The following is a 16,347-nucleotide window of genomic DNA, read 5'->3' as shown; positions in this document are numbered from 1 at the left end:
AACTTTATATTGTTTACTGTCGGTGGTACCATATGGCGAGATCTACTGTCATCTTGAATTATTGCCTTGGCTAAAATATTTGTATACACCCCTGTCTGTTGTTTGTGAGCAAATTTACACAAAACTACTTTGATGAAGTACAGCATATCAAAGTAAAAGTATGCAGCAATACTTTGAAAATGATTGTATGTTAATCTTTTTTCGTGAACAATATTATGCAAAAAATGATGAACCAATTCCAGTGAAACTTGGTGGACATGTGGAGTATGACCATTATACAAATCCAATAGATTTTAAAGGAAATACATCGAGGCACAAATGCGCAGTGGAGTTGAGAGCCAAATAAGACTGCTTGGCGTGTGGAAGGCTTGATCTCTATTGTGTGCCTCTAGTGCAAAGGATATGTATTAGCCCATTTCTGTTTGTTTGTGAACAACTTTACACAAAAACTACTGTATCGATTTTGTCCAAACTTGGTAATCATTTTGGGTATGACCCAAGGATGAATCGTTAACATTTTGGATAACTGGCATCGAAGTACAAGTACACAGCAGTACTTTGAAAGTAATTGCAATGTTAATTATTTGTTTTTGAACAACATTACGTTAAAACTACTGAACTAATTTCAACGAAACTTGGTGAGCATGTGAGATATGGCCTAAAAATAAATCCATTATATTTCAAAGAAAATAATTCGAAGAATAAATATGTAATGAAGTTGAGAGCAAAATATGACGGCTTGGCGAAGGCATGCTCTCTACTGAGTGCCCCTCTAGTTGATGATGTATAGTTTGCCTAACATTTGATTAGGCCAAGTACTTCCACCAAAGTAATTTCTAACATTTGTGGTTTTTTCATCAATTTCTTATTTACCTTGGTACGCTTTGTGCTCTCATTGGCATTTGCTTGCCAGTGATTTAGTTTTTCCTTACTTCTCTATATTCTATTTTGGTATTCATGACTAGTATCTGTCTATTTCGTAGTTTCTCTACTTTCAACCTTTTTCGTTTTTTCTGTTCTCAATTTGTGTGAATTTGATTGAATAATACCATTTACTGCTGAATTGCATCTTGGTAAATTTCGTTAGGTTAACAAATGCTGTCAACTTACTATGTATCATAGGAGTTTGTGTTTGCTGAATGACGTATGCTGCTTATTAGCTTCCTTTTACCTTGGATCTACCTCAGACCACTTGCCACATTTTTATTCAGTTTAAGAATGTTTGTGAAGGTTTGATTAATTTTATTCAGATTTTTTCATATAATTTTTTTTAATTTTTCTCCCAATGTATTTCATGAATATTTGGAGATTCTGCAATAGAGTTCTATAAAGTTTCCTTATGTTTTAGTGATGGTGGTCCTACAATATCCTTCTCCAGTGTATCTAAATTTTATAGTTTCCTTCAGTGTTGTTCTTGGCATCTGAAATCTTTCGCTTACATTTCATTTGCACATTATGTTTAAATTTTGGATTTATTTCCTTTGGTCTTTATTGATTCATTGGAGTTAGCCCCTGAGTCTTATGAAAATATCCCATGCCCTCTACTAAAATATTCCTCCCAGTATTATGATGTACTTTACTTATTCGGGTTATTCATAGATATGCATTAAAATAGTATTAGCGATTCATTTAAAAACTTTTAATCTGCTAAATATATTCTGGAATTAAAAATGTGATTCAAAAGGACATATAGTCGTAAATATGTTTAAAAGCGTTTGATAATAAGGGAAGATTATTCTGATTTTCTTTTCAAATTCTTTTATAGTTTTGTACATTAAGTTACAGAATAAATTTTTTTTTGGTTTTTCATGAATTTAGGTTATGTTAAATAAATATTCACAATTGAAGTTTCATTTCCATAAATATTAAATCGTGTACAGATTAAATCGTAAAGAAGAGTATTGGCCATTTATTTATGCAGGAACGCCATAGTTCTTGGAAGGTGTAGCGACTTGACTCAAGGCATTTGAGGCCGAAGCTACTTGGTTAAAGGTACTGGAAGCAGCAGCTACTTTGCTGAAGGAATTTGAAGCAGCAGCTACCCGAGGGGTACCATAAGCGACAGAGGGGGAGAGGTTAGAGGCAGATCCTACAAAATTACCGGATGAAACTTTTCCTATGTCAGCATTGAGACTAATAAATTGCTGAGTGGCTGCACAGTCGACGTTGAACCACCAGTCGCAGACGAAGTACTGCTGGTTGAAGATGGTGCCGTTGGGGCAGAGGAAGGAGTCCTGTCGCCCATCGAACTGGCAGATGTGGAAGACCTGGCAGCCTGCCTGAGGTGCAGTGTCAGCGTAGTAACCTGGCAGTTGTTGACTGGAGCAAGTGAAGCCGGTGTCTGGCACCGAAGCCAAGATTGGGTAATCCTGACCTGGGACTCCACCGCCCGGGACGCTGTCTGCCAGAGAACCTACGGGGTTCCTGTTTGCCACGACTCTGTTGAAGTTGGAGGAAGCGGTGTTGAGGTTGGGGCCGTTGTAGGAATAGCCAGGACCAGATGACGATGAGGGACCGTTGAAATTCAGTTGAGGGTTTGCAACGGTCATTGCAGCTGAAGGAATAGAAATTAGAAACTTAATAGTGCTTTCTAAATAATTGTATATTTTCAGAGAAATAAATGTATTGGATTAGCAAAACTTCATTCATTTTTAGGAAATTCACTCTGCTTTGGCATATAATAAATAAGACAATCTTAAGTCATTAAAGGTGCCTATATACAAAATCAGTACGCTGAATTACATTTATCCACGTATACATTTATGTGTGCATATACATCTCTCTCTCTCTCTCTCTCTCTCTCTCTCTCTCTCTCTCTCTCTCTCTCTCTCTCTCTCTCTCTCTCTCTCTCTCTCTATATATATATATATATATATATATATATATATATATATATATATATATATATATATATAAATAGATAGATAGTGGAATAGGTTAAAAACAAAGTACTAGGGTAGAATACATAACTGCTGCCTTTCAATATATCTACCTGCTAAGAAGGAAAAAAGTGAATACTATAAGAGAAATATCCTCGAAGTAGTAACAAACATAACTAAGTTATATCGTCTCCTGAATGGTATAATGGGAAATGTAAAAGAAAAGAAGCTACCCGATTGATACAGTGACCAGGAACTAGCAAGTAATTTTCTAGTATTCTTTAAAAACAAAATTGAAAATATAACCAGGTCATTTGTAAATACTCAACATCAGATTAATGATACACAAGGGACACAGACAAATTTAATACGATTTAACAACATAACACAAGACGACATGACCAGGATTATCAAGTGAGCAAAGAAAACAAACTGCGCGATCGATCCTACGCCAATATCTGGAGTAATTGGAGAGAAACTTTTCTAGTCTAGTGGAAATAATAATTAGAATAGCAAATGCAAGCATTGATGAATGTAAGTTTCCTAAATATGAGAAAATGGCTATAGTCATACCAGTTCTGAAAAATGCACTGGACTACCAGGAATTAAACTTATATAGACCTATTTCTATTCTATCCTTTGTTTCAAAAGTGCTTGAATATGTAATTCTTGAACAACTAGTCAGTCACTTGGAATTAATTAAAGCTTTGCCCGACAGCCAATCTGCTTACAGAAAACTATACTCACAGAGTCTGCCATTGCTTTGTTGTAAATGATATGCTGGAAATGATAGATGAAAATAAATATGGTATTTTAATACTGCTCGATCTCAGTGCGGCTTTTGATGCAGTTGTGCATGAACTGCTACTAAATTATCTACGGTCCATTGGCGTTGAAGATCAAGCCTTCGAATACCTAAAAGACTACTTAGTTGGTAGAAATTACTGTGTATAAATTGGAAACTCATATTCATCATATGAACCCTTAAACAGAGGGGTACCTCAGGGGAGTGTACTTGGCCCAATCTTAGTCTGCATCTATACTATTGGTCTATCGAAAATACTACAAAGGCATGGCGTGAAGTTCAAACTTTTTGCAGATGACACACAATTTTACTTCATAAATGATATAGATGACATTAAAAAAACTCTAAACCGAATTCTTGATAGTGTTAGAGAATGGATGACATTTAAACAACTAAAATTAAATGAGAATAAACTGAATTCATGGTGGTGGGTAAGAGAAACAGCGTGAGAAACTTGGGTGATATTCAAATGAACATAAATAATGACTCAGTGCTGACATCTAGTAAAGTTCGAGATCTAGGTGTATTTCTTGACGGTAACCTGCCTCTAAATGCCCAAATAAATAATGTAATAAAAACTGCTGGTTATCATTAAAGAAATATTGTGTTTATAAAAAAAGTACCTGGACAAAAATTCTGTAAAGAAACTTGTAATAAACTGTGTTATTACCAGGATTAACTACTGCAACTCTTATTACAATTTACCCCAAAGTACAACTTAAGAAATTACAAAACTTAATAAACAGAGGAGCAAGACTGATAAAAGGTGTCCCACCTAGAGAAAGGATCACCCCTATACTAATCGATTTACACTGGCTGCCGATTAAAGCGAGAATTGAATTCAAAATATGTACAATAACCCACCAAGTTATCAGAACCGGTCGTTCAAAATACTTGAGAGAATTGCCACATATTGCGCAACCAACAAATCATGTCGATACGAGAATAGTTACAGATGGCTTCAAACTGTTGGAAGATGTATATCTACTTTAGGCTCCAGAGCCTTTAGATATGCGGCCCCGAGACTATATAATAAGCTCCCACGAAACATTCGAATGATTGAAGACATTGGGGCTTTCAAGAGGAAACTGAAGACTTATATGAACAATCTTACAACAGTGACGACTTAACAGTAAATGAACAATACGTGATCTGAAACGATGAATACTCTGAACGAACAAGGCAAAACGACAGCGGAGGTCATGTAGAGAGTGGGGTTCTCCTGCTGTATGAGACCAGAAAAGCAGCCATATATATATATATATATATATATATATATATATATATATATATATATATATATATATATATATATATATATATATATATATATATATATATATATATACAATGAGTCTTTATAGTTTACTGCTGCCGATGTTCATTGCTTGCTATAATAGATAGGTCTTCGTATCCTAGAAAGTCTTTTAGTTCTTCCATTCAAAGTAGCTTCAATTTCTTTTTCACATTTAGCTAGTTCGTGTTTATATACTTTTATTTTGCGTGGATGATGATATTAAAATTAGGAGGATATGCTGTTTGTGTTTAATTAAGTCTTCCTATCTAATAAGTCCCTATATATCTGACCACCTCTAAAATCATATACAGTACATTCTAGCTTTGAATAAATTTGTACCTAGCAGTTCATTCGTATCTCGGTAATTTCAAGTATCCATGCTTAAATTCATGCTTATACTTGCAAATACAGTCTATTGCTGAAACATATGTAGAAAGAAATGTTTAGAGACAAACTTTATGGTAAACATACCAACTGCAAGAATTGCAAGAGCAGATTTCATCTTGAATATGACAGGAGAAAAGAGAAGAGATGGAAATTGTAGATCCTGGAAGGATGGAGGAGGTCTGAATCGATACTGTGTGGCACTGGGTCAGCGTCGATGCTTTATAGTGCCACCAAAGCAACAGACCTTTCGTCGGTGACCTCTAGAAGGTCATGTGACGGATAATAAGATAGCCATTCCACCCCCCCCCTCACCTCGAACGCTTGTGTTTTTTTTTTTAATAGTGGCTGGCGTTATTTCTGCTTAGCTTGATGGTTACATGTTTTGCCTTAATAATTGGGTATGGAATAATTTTATCGAGTTGTGCTTATTTTGTATGATAAAAATGTTTATCAAGTTTTCCAGAGTAGTCATGCTTTCAAAATATAATTATTTAATGATATTTTTGAATAGATGATTTTTGTATTGAAACGCAAATTGGAGATTGATGTGTTACTGTGATTTGTGTCCGGTGTTTGCATGTTGGGTGTTAAATATGTTTTTATATTTGTTGATGGCATGATAAGAATTTATAGTATGGACTTTCATATATAAAATCATAAAATGATTTTGATCTTTTAATCAGTCTCGAGGCATGACTCTTTATAAATAGTATTATTTGGTTTGTGATATCTATTAGCATTACCTTACACTTTTTCCAATTGTGGTATGAGTTCCATGGGTTTTAACAGGTATATTTTCGACGTAAGTAAAGTTGATTCATAAGAATCCTAGGCTATTCCATTAACCATGATTATTTTGACCCTTGAATTCTTGCTATGGACATTAACTGGAGCAAAATTCATACTGAGACCTAGCTTTTATAACATATGAATATGACATGACATTGAAAGCACGAGAAGGAAAAGAATACGATGGATTGACGAACTAAGAAAGTTTGCGGACGTGGACTGTCACAGATAGACCATAAACAAGCAAGTGGAAGGACATGTCTGAGTCCTTTGTTCTGAAGTGAACTAATAACCACTTATGATGATGATAATGAGATAACACCAAAGTGAATATGTTATTAGAGTCATGTCAAATTCATTTGTTATAAAGGCTTTGTATCAGAAGGAAATTTGCTCCAGTTAATGTTCATAGCTAAATTTTTCAAATGTGGTTAGCTTTAAATGTATGAACAAGTTAAGTCATTGAATGATGTATAGAGACATAGGATACTTTTTCATGTGCAGAAAAGATTAATTTATTTCTCTGAGTTAACTTAATTGTTCTTGCCATGTCGTTAATGAGTCCGTAAAAGGTGGTTGAAGAGTATATATGTGTGTATATGTATATATATATATGTGTGTATATGTATATATATATATATATATATATATATATATATATATATATATATATATATATATATATATATAAAAGACATTTTTAACATATGTGCAGAAATGCAGTAATGCAAATTTACCTAGGGCTAATCCTAGGAAGATCATCATCTTACTCTTGTTTTTCCCGTGATTAAACCCCGAGAAGCCAGTGCCCATAGACCAGCATCCCTGTTTCATTAAACACTGGCCAGTTCTCGCTCCTTACGTGACGGTCACAATAAGAATAGAGATAAGTCACCAAAGGTTAACTGAATTGCCTAAAACCACGCAACTTGAGCAATTTGAAAACCCCTGTAAGGAACAAGAGCCTACCAAGGTTCCTGGATGTTGTAGGTTTTCCTCTTAGCTCTGGAAGGTAATTGGTGTGATTATGGGTGTGATGGTTATGATTGCAGGGCTCCAGAGGGGTATTAGGCCAAGAGATGTTACTTATGGTCTTCAGTTTCCGGATCACTTCCTGCCGACTGTGGTTTGGTGTGCGTAAAGCACTGCATATATATATATATATATATATATATATATATATATATATATATATATATATATATATGTATATATATATACATACTGTATATATATATATATATATATATATATATATATGTATATATATATATATATATATATATATATATACATACTGTATATATATATATAATATAAAATGTGTGTGTGAAAATTTAGGGTGTCAAATACTATATCTATAATGGGTTCCCCCTTCCTTCTTTTTTTTAGGCAAAGTGAATTTAATATTAAATAGTATGTTGTTCAACATTCTCTGTAGTTAGCCACAAAACTATCATTCTGGTATATATACATACATACATATATATATATATATATATATATATATATATATATATATATATATATATACATACCTATATAATATGTATATGCTTGATATATATGGGTGGGTGTGTGAATTAAGCTATACTAGCCAGGACCACCCATATTGGGTTGGTTTGCTGGTAGCCATCAGACTAAAACCTCCCACGATCACCAATCTACCTAAGAAGGCCGCTTTTTTAAGGGGACCCTCCTATAGTTCTTTTGGCATGCCCTTGAGGGAGGTGTAGAGTTGGGCCAGAGGTGCGGCGATGGCTGGCATGAAATGTTAACAATAGTTGATCATGCTCAAGAATTCTTGCAGTGCTTTGATGGCCGAGGGGTTGGGAAATTATGAATGGGTGCTACCTTCTCAGGGAGGGGTAGGACTCCTTCAGGTGTGATGTGGTGCCCTAAGAACTATACTTCGTTGACGCCAAAGGTACTATTGTCGTACCAGACTACAAGACCATTCTGTTGAAGGCGGTCAACTTCAGTGCGTAGATGACAGAGGTGTTCCTCTTTGGAAGAAGAGAACACAAGTATGTCATTCATGTAACGTACACAGAAGGGGAGGTCTCCTAAGATGCTGTCCAAGAGACGTTGAAAAGTGGTACCAGCATTACAAAGGCCAAAATAGGAGTAATTGTAGGTGTATGTGTTGAAGGGGTTGGTGATGTGGGTCTTTGGGATGTCTTTTAGGTTCATGGGCACCTGATAATACCGTTTCAAGAGGTTGACCATGGAGAAAACCTTTGCTTTGTGGAAGCAGGAGGTAACGTCGGCGATGTTTGAGAGCGGGTAGTGATCCGGTTCTGTTTGCATGTTCAAGTGCCTGTAATCCCCACACGGATACAGAGAGCCATCTTTCTTCAGAACGCTGTGTAAGGGTGACAATCATTGGCTTGAGGCCTTTTGCCAAAGACCCATTTCTTCCATTTCAGCAAACTTTTGTTTAGCAGCTGACAAACAATCGGGTGCCAGACTTCTGAAACTGGAGAACACTTGTGGCCCTGTCATCTTGATATGGTGATAAATACCGTGTTTCACTGGAACTGTGGGTGTTTGACGAAGTTTTGGATGGAAAACTTTCAGGTACTACATCCGTGGGTACGCTGATGTGGAGAGCAATGTCGGAAGGGGCGGGTTGGAGAGGCGTCGAGGAGTACGATTTGGCGTTGACTAACTGTCGGTGAGCTACACTGACCTGATGGAAATGTGACAGGACATTCGCACCGATGATTGGCAATGTGATGTCAGCAACGAGAAACTTCCAAGTATATTTGGCGCTTTGAAACAATAATGTGAGGGTTTCATAACTGTGAGTGGGTATCGCAGATGTCAGCAGACTATGACAGACTACATCGTGTCCTGGAGAGAGTCCCTAGCAGAAGAGAATGGCAAGCACCATGTCTACCAAACATCGCACTCTCATACCTGCGTCATGTAAAATAGAAAAGATTAGTGACGGGGGAGGCCACCGTCGCAAGCGATAACCTACTTAACGGTTTTTGACCACTGGGAACCATTTGCATATTTCTTTGCAGCAGCCCCGATTTTGGAGTGGTAGAGGTCACAGGTCGGGGCGTAAGCGAGGGGTGGTATATGTAGGTGGTGGGCAGCTTTGTCGCTGCTCTGGCACGTCACAGGGTGGGCGTCTTGTGTCCTACTGCATTTGCGTCAGCTTCCATCGATTGAATAGGTGTCCATTTTGTCAGTAGTGGAGGCAGTGATGGAGGTGTGGAAGGTGGTGAAGTGGCTGTCCATAAGGGCAAGGACTTGGGTCATCGAGTCCTTCATGGGCAAAATATCGACATTGGGAATAGCAGCACGTACAGGTTTAGGTAGGTGCCATACTCAAAGGGCATGAAGTAGATTCACTTCACGAGCAGAGCCGTCTGCAGCAGGTTGTAGGCGAGCTATACTGGTCATTTCCCCTAAGTGCAAGCGAAGCCATTTGATCCTCCAAAGGTGGTTGTTTTGCTGTGTGGGGAGCTGGCAACGAGTACTGCTCTTGGATGTATTATTTGAGGGTGTTGTTCAATATTGAAGTGTCTCCTTGCTCGCACAGCCAATCAGAGGTATCTGGGAAAGTGTCCTCGTTGATCGCTGTGAGAACATAATATGCTTTGGTTCTTGACCGAGTCACGCCCTACATGCAAAACTGGACTTCAGCATGCTGGAACCAGTCAAAGTCTTCTCCACTGGTGAAGGAGGATAGTTTCAGGGGCGTGCCGTTGATGGTAGAGTCAGTGCCTGACGGCGGCATCATCAAACAATGAGACACAGCAGTGCAAGAGAAAGCGGAAGGGAGCTAAACAAATGGGTGGTCACCAGTGTGCGGATGCACCAGTGAGGTTGTAAACGAGAGACTACGTAAATGCAACTAACTTTACTCCAGTAGACAGCGTGGTTTTATAACAACAGTTGTTATTATTATTATTATTATGATTCTTATTATTATTATTATTATTATTATTATTATTATTATTACTAGCTAAGATACAACCCTAGTTGGAGAAGCAAGATGCTATAAGCCTAAGGGCTCCAACAGGGAAAAATAGCCCAGTGAGGAAAGGAAATAAGGAAATAAATATACGATATAACATGTAATGAAAAGTTAAAGTAAAAGTTTTTAAAAACATTTACGACAATAAAACAGATATTTGATATATAAACTATAAAAGGAATTGTGTAAACCTGTTAAACATAAAATCATTTGCTGCGAGTTTGAACTTTTGAAGTTGTACTGATTTAATTACCCGATTAGAAAAATTATTGCACGACTTGGTCACAGCAGAAATAAAACTTCTAGAGTACTGTGCAGTATTGAGCCTCATGATTGAGAATTCCTAACTATTAGAATTAACTGCATACCTAGTAAAGAGCAAAATACGACTTCTTGGTGTGTCAAAGACCTGCTCTCTGCTGAGTGCCCTTCTAATGCTAAGGATATGTATTCACCCCTGTCTGTTTCTTTGTGAACAGCTTCACACAAAAACTACTGTTCCGATTTTGTCCAAACTTGGTAGTCATGTTGGGTAAGACCAAAGGATGAATCTGTAACACTTTTTAATAAAGTGCAAAGTGCAAGTACGCAGCAGTACTATGAAGATGATTGCAATGTTAATTTTCTATTTTTGAACATTCTGCAAAAAATACATAACCAATCTCAACGAAACTTGGTGGACATGTGTGGTATGGCCCAAGAATTAATCCATTAGGTTTAAAGACAATATATTGAAATGCAAATACGCAGTGAATTTGGCTTGGCAAAGGCATGCTCTCTACTGAGTGCCCTTGTACTTGATATATGGTTTGCCTGACATTCATGAGGCAAATTAGTTCCATTAAAGTAATTTCTAACATGTATTAATTTTTTTCATCTATTCCATATTTACTTTGGTACACGATTTGGTATTCATAACTAGTATCTGTCTATTTCGTAGTTTCTCTACTTTCAACCTTTTTGGCTTTTTCTGTTCTCAGTTTTTGTGAATTTGATTATTTAATTCCATTTACGGCTGAATTGCATCTTGGTAAATTTTGTTAGTTTAACAAATGGTGTCAACCCACTAACTATGTATCATAGGAGTTTGTGTTTGCTGAATGACGTATGCTGTATATTAGCTTCCTTTTACCTTGAATCTACCTCAGACCACTTGCCAAATTTATATTCAGTTTAAGAATATTTTTGAGAATTTTAATGAATTTTATTCCATTTTCCCCATGGTATTCTTTATATTTTCCCCAATGTTATTCATATGATCCCCACATCTTCAATTGGAGACTCGTCCTAAATATCTGCAGATTCTGTAACAGTTCTAATATTTTAGTGATGGTGCTTCTACAATATCCTTCTTCAGTGTATCTAAATTTTATAGTTTCCTTCAGTGTTGTTCTTGGCATCTGAAATAGTTTGCTTTCATTTCATTTGCACGTCATGTTTAAATTTTGGATTTATTTCCTTTTGGTCATTATTGATTCATTGGAGTTAGCCCCTGAGTCTTATGAAAGTGTCCCATGCCCTCAACCAAAATATTCCTCTCGGTATTATATCGTACTTTACATATTTCATAAATCTACATTGAAATGATATGACCCGAGGTTCTCAATCAGGGTCTTTTGTACTTTCAGAAGCATAGCCATCAGTTATTTTAAATGTGATGATATTACCATAGCTTAAATTAGTCGTTCATCTAAAAACTTTTGATTCCTAAATATATTGTGGAATTAAAAATGTAATTCAAAAGGACATATAGTCATAAATATTCTTAGAAGCGTTTGATAATAAGGGAAGATTATTCTGATTTTCTTTTCAAATTCTTTTATAGTTTTGTACATTAAGTTAGAATATATATTTTTTTTTCATGAATCTAGGTTATGTTAAATAAATATTCACAATTGAAGTTTCATTTCCATAAATATTAAATCGTGTACAGATCAAGTCGTAAAGAAGAGTATTGGCTATTTATTTATGCAGGAACGCCATAGTTCTTGGAAGGTGTAGCGACTTGACTCAAGGCATTTGAGGCCGAAGCTACTTGGTTAAAGGTACTGGAAGCAGCAGCTACTTTGCTGAAGGAATTTGAAGCAGCAGCTACCCGAGGGGTACCATAAGCGACAGAGGGGGAGAGGTTAGAGGCAGATCCTACAAAACTACCGGATGAAACTTTTCCTATGTCAGCATTGAGACTAATAAATTGCTGAGTGGCTGCACAGTCGACGTTGAACCACCAGTCGCAGACGAAGTACTGCTGGTCGAAGATGGTGCCGTTGGGGCAGAGGAAGGAGTCCTGTCGCCCATCGAACTGGCAGATGTGGAAGACCTGGCAGCCTGCCTGAGGTGCAGTGTCAGCGTAGTAACCTGGCAGTTGTTGACTGGAGCAAGTGAAGCCGGTGTCTGGCACCGAAGCCAAATTTGGGTAATCCTGACCTGGGACTCCACCGCCCGGGACGCTGTCTGCCAGAGAACCTACGGGGTTCCTGTTTGCCACGACTCTGTTGAAGTTGGAGGAAGCGGTGTTGAGGTTAGGGGCGTCGTAGGAATAGCCAGGACCAGATGACGATGAGGGACCGTTGAAATTCAGTTGAGGATTTGCAACGGTCATTGCAGCTGAAGGAATAGAAATTAGAAACTTTATAGTGCTTTCTAAATAATGATATATTTTCAGAGAAGTAAATGTATTGGATTAGCAAAACTTCATTAATTTTTAGGAAATTCACTCATCCTTTGGCATTTAATGAATATGACAAGTCTGAAGTCATCAAATGTGTCTACTTACCAAATCAGTATACTGAAGTACATAATTATGTACCCGTGTATATATATATATATATATATATATATATATATATATATATATATATATATATATATATATATATATATATATATATATATATCACTCACGAACGGCATTTAATACCGAATTCTATCCTGGGAATATACATCCACTTGGAATTCATTTTATGGTAACAGCTTCTGGCCGGGTGGAGATTCGAACCCCCACCTGTGCGGCTTGAAACTATGCCTACAGTGACTCTACCGAGTGAGCTATCAAGAGAGAATAAAAGTTTATGGAAAATCTCCGTACATATTCCTATCGAATTTAGGAATCTGTTCATAGACTTGAAATAAACCTATCTCGACCATGATAGCTGAATCGTGAGTTTGTAACACGTGGTTATTTTAAATGAACATATATATGTTCATTTAAAATAACCACGTGTTACAAACTCACGATTCAGCTATCATGATCGAGATAGGTTTATTTCAAGTCTATGAACAGATTCCTAAATTCGATAGGAATATGTACGGAGATTTGCCATAAACTTTTATTCTCTCTTGATAGCTCACTCGGTAGAGTCACTGTAGGCATAGTTTCAAGCCGCACAGGTGGGGGTTCGAATCTCCACCCGGCCAGAAGCTGTTACCATAAAATGAATTCCAAGTGGATATATATTCCCAGGATAGAATTCGGTATTAAATGCCGTTCGTGGGTGATATTTACATTGATTGAAATCACGTGTGCTTGTGATATATGTTCATATATATATATATATATATATATATATATATATATATATATATATATATATATATATATATATATATATATATATATATATATATACATACATACACACACAATGCACCTTCAAGATTTACTATTGTCGATGTTCATTGTTTGCTTTAATAGATAGGTCTTAGTATCCTAGAAAGTCTTTTAGTTATTTGATTCAAAGTAGCTTCAATCTCTGTTTCACATTAACCGATTTTGTGATTTTTTATTTTACTTTTGCGTGGATGATGATATCAAAGTTAGAGGATATGCTTCTGTGTGTTTTTATGTCTTCCTATTTAAGTAGTTCTTATATAGCTGAGCACGTTTAAAATGATACACACTCTAGCATTAATTCATTTTACGTAGCAATTCATTCGTATCTTTGCAATTTCCAGTATTCTTGCTTAAATTTATGCATATATTTGCAAATAGTGTCTATTGCTAAAACGTATTTATAAAGCAATGGCACTGTTTAGAGACAAAATTTAAAGTAAACATACCAACTGCAAGAATTGCAAGAGCAGATTTCATCTTGAATATGGCAGAAAAAGAGAGGATGGAAATTGTAGATCCTGGAGGGATGGAGGAGGTATAAGGAGGTCTGAATCGATACTGTGTGGCACTGGTTCAGCGTCGATGCTTTATAGTGCCACCAAAGCAACAGACCCTTCGTCGGTGACCTCCAGAAGGTCACGTGACGGATGAAAAGATAAAGTAACTTTTTTTCCCTCAACGCTTAAAAAAAAGGTAGTGACTGGCCTTATTTGTGCATAGGTTAAATATATATATTTGAATATTTTTTTTCCAAGTGCATGATTTATAGGATAAAAATATGTTTATCGCGGCTTCCCGAGAAATCATACTTTTAAAATATAATTATTCAATAATATTTAAAGAGGATTTTTGCAGTAAAATACAATGTGGGGGTTGACATGTTATTTTGGTTTAGTCAGCTTTCTGTCTATATTCATGGTAGAATGAAAATTTTTAATAGTCATGAAGTATGATAATTTTATGAACATTTTGATAAGACGAAATGGTAAATTAATTGATTAATTAATTATTTTTTTTTCTAAATCTGTTAGCATTACACTATTTGCGATTGCGGTTTGAGTTTTACGGATATAGAAGGAATCTTTTTAACGTAATAAAGAGGATAGATAGAAGTCATTGGCCATTCAATTAATCAAGACTATTTGGACACTCAGAGAGAATTTCGCTCCAGTCAATGTCCCTAGTTTAAATTTTTACGTTAATTATTTTCAATTGATTGAACAATTTAAGGCATTGAATGAAATATTAAGAGACATGGGATGCTTTTCTATCTGCTGAGAAGATTAATTTATTTCACTGAATTAACTCGAAATGCTGCATACCATGCCGTTTATGAATCCGCAAAAAGTGTGTTTATATATATATATATATATATATATATATATATATATATATATATATATATATATATATATATATATATACACACACATATATATATATATATATATATATATATATATATATATATATATATATATATATACAGTAAATATATCATTGTGTAGACCATCGAAAACAGTAATCCAGCACAATAATCCATCTCTTACATCTTTAAAAATAAATGATGTAAATGTACAGTCGATGGTACTATTAATGATATTTATAATAAAAAGAGAACTCTTTAATTTTTCCACTGTTTGCCCTCTTTATTTTTTTTTTATTCATTTTTTTTTTTATAAAGACACGCATTGTAACAGCCCATTGTGTATACAGTTATTTGTGCAAAGACTGACGAAGGAAAGCTTCCAAGTAAATTAAGATTTCTATTGTGTTATGGAGCAGAAGTCATATTGTAATTTGTTGTAGTTTAGTGTTCATTTATCATCAAAGCCACTTAAGATTTAATGTTTTTGCAACAATAAAATTGGGATATGCTTGTGAAGGAAGAATTCAAAAGGCCTCTTCACACCTCCGCTAGTTTAAAGGTCGCTCATAAATGCCAGAAGCAAGGAACGGTGACAATCCTCCAGCAGAGACTGAACAAATATACATTTAACAGCTCCCAAATCCCTTTTCCATCCAAGCTATGATTAGGGAGGTCCAGACAATGGCTGCTGATTTCTCAGCGGGTAGATCTTTAGGCTCCCCCCAAACCCCTCAGCCTTATCTCATAAGAATGGTAAGGTTGCAGACGCTATAGTAAACTATCTAGCTTAAGGGAGTCTTGAAACCCAGTCCAGCAGGTCGCCAGGCAGAGACGTTTCCAATAGGCTACCACAACCGAAAAGATTGTCATGCAAGGTACTCTTTTGCAATGTTCTATATGTTTCTATACCTGCGAATATTGATTTTAAGCCTGGTGTATTTTACCTCAAAATGATTCCCATTCTCGTTGGTTTTATACCAAGAAGAGTATTTTGACTATTCTAATTGACCGTAGAAAATAACAGGAGATTGAAATGTTAATATAACATTCTATTATTTTATTTAATAATGCACGGAACTCTATTTGACTTTATTGAAGTTTCAAGTACAGTTTTATTCCTACGAAAGGTGGACATGTATAGCTTTACCTTTGTCCTGTATTTCACCATTTTCCATCCTCTGAATATTTCGCTCTCATATACATTCGCCAGTTAA

The 16,347-nt window shown here is 35.8% G+C and overlaps 2 protein-coding genes and 1 long non-coding RNA gene across 3 annotated transcripts in view; 1 reads left to right on the top strand and 2 right to left on the bottom strand.

The window, feature by feature from the left end:
• The window catches only part of LOC137645969 (uncharacterized), a 209,604-nt gene that overhangs the window by 106,541 nt on the left and 86,716 nt on the right, over positions 1-16,347 (top strand). The window lies entirely within an intron of this gene.
• LOC137644747 (uncharacterized) lies at positions 1,912-5,483 on the bottom strand. The gene is made up of 2 exons (XM_068377643.1): positions 5,453-5,483; positions 1,912-2,590 (listed from the first exon to the last, which is right to left on the bottom strand). Exons 1-2 carry the CDS (start codon positions 5,481-5,483, stop codon positions 1,914-1,916), a joined length of 708 nt encoding a protein of 235 aa, XP_068233744.1. The 3' UTR covers positions 1,912-1,913.
• Positions 12,118-14,241, bottom strand: LOC137644746 (uncharacterized). Its single transcript, XM_068377642.1, has 2 exons — positions 14,211-14,241; positions 12,118-12,758 (listed from the first exon to the last, which is right to left on the bottom strand). Exons 1-2 carry the CDS (start codon positions 14,239-14,241, stop codon positions 12,118-12,120), a joined length of 672 nt encoding a protein of 223 aa, XP_068233743.1.

The sequence above is a fragment of the Palaemon carinicauda genome, chromosome 8 (assembly GCF_036898095.1).
Source record: "Palaemon carinicauda isolate YSFRI2023 chromosome 8, ASM3689809v2, whole genome shotgun sequence".
Lineage (NCBI taxonomy): Eukaryota > Metazoa > Arthropoda > Malacostraca > Decapoda > Palaemonidae > Palaemon > Palaemon carinicauda.
Note: the sequence above shows the minus strand (reverse complement) of the source record. Positions and strands in the feature narration are given on the sequence as shown.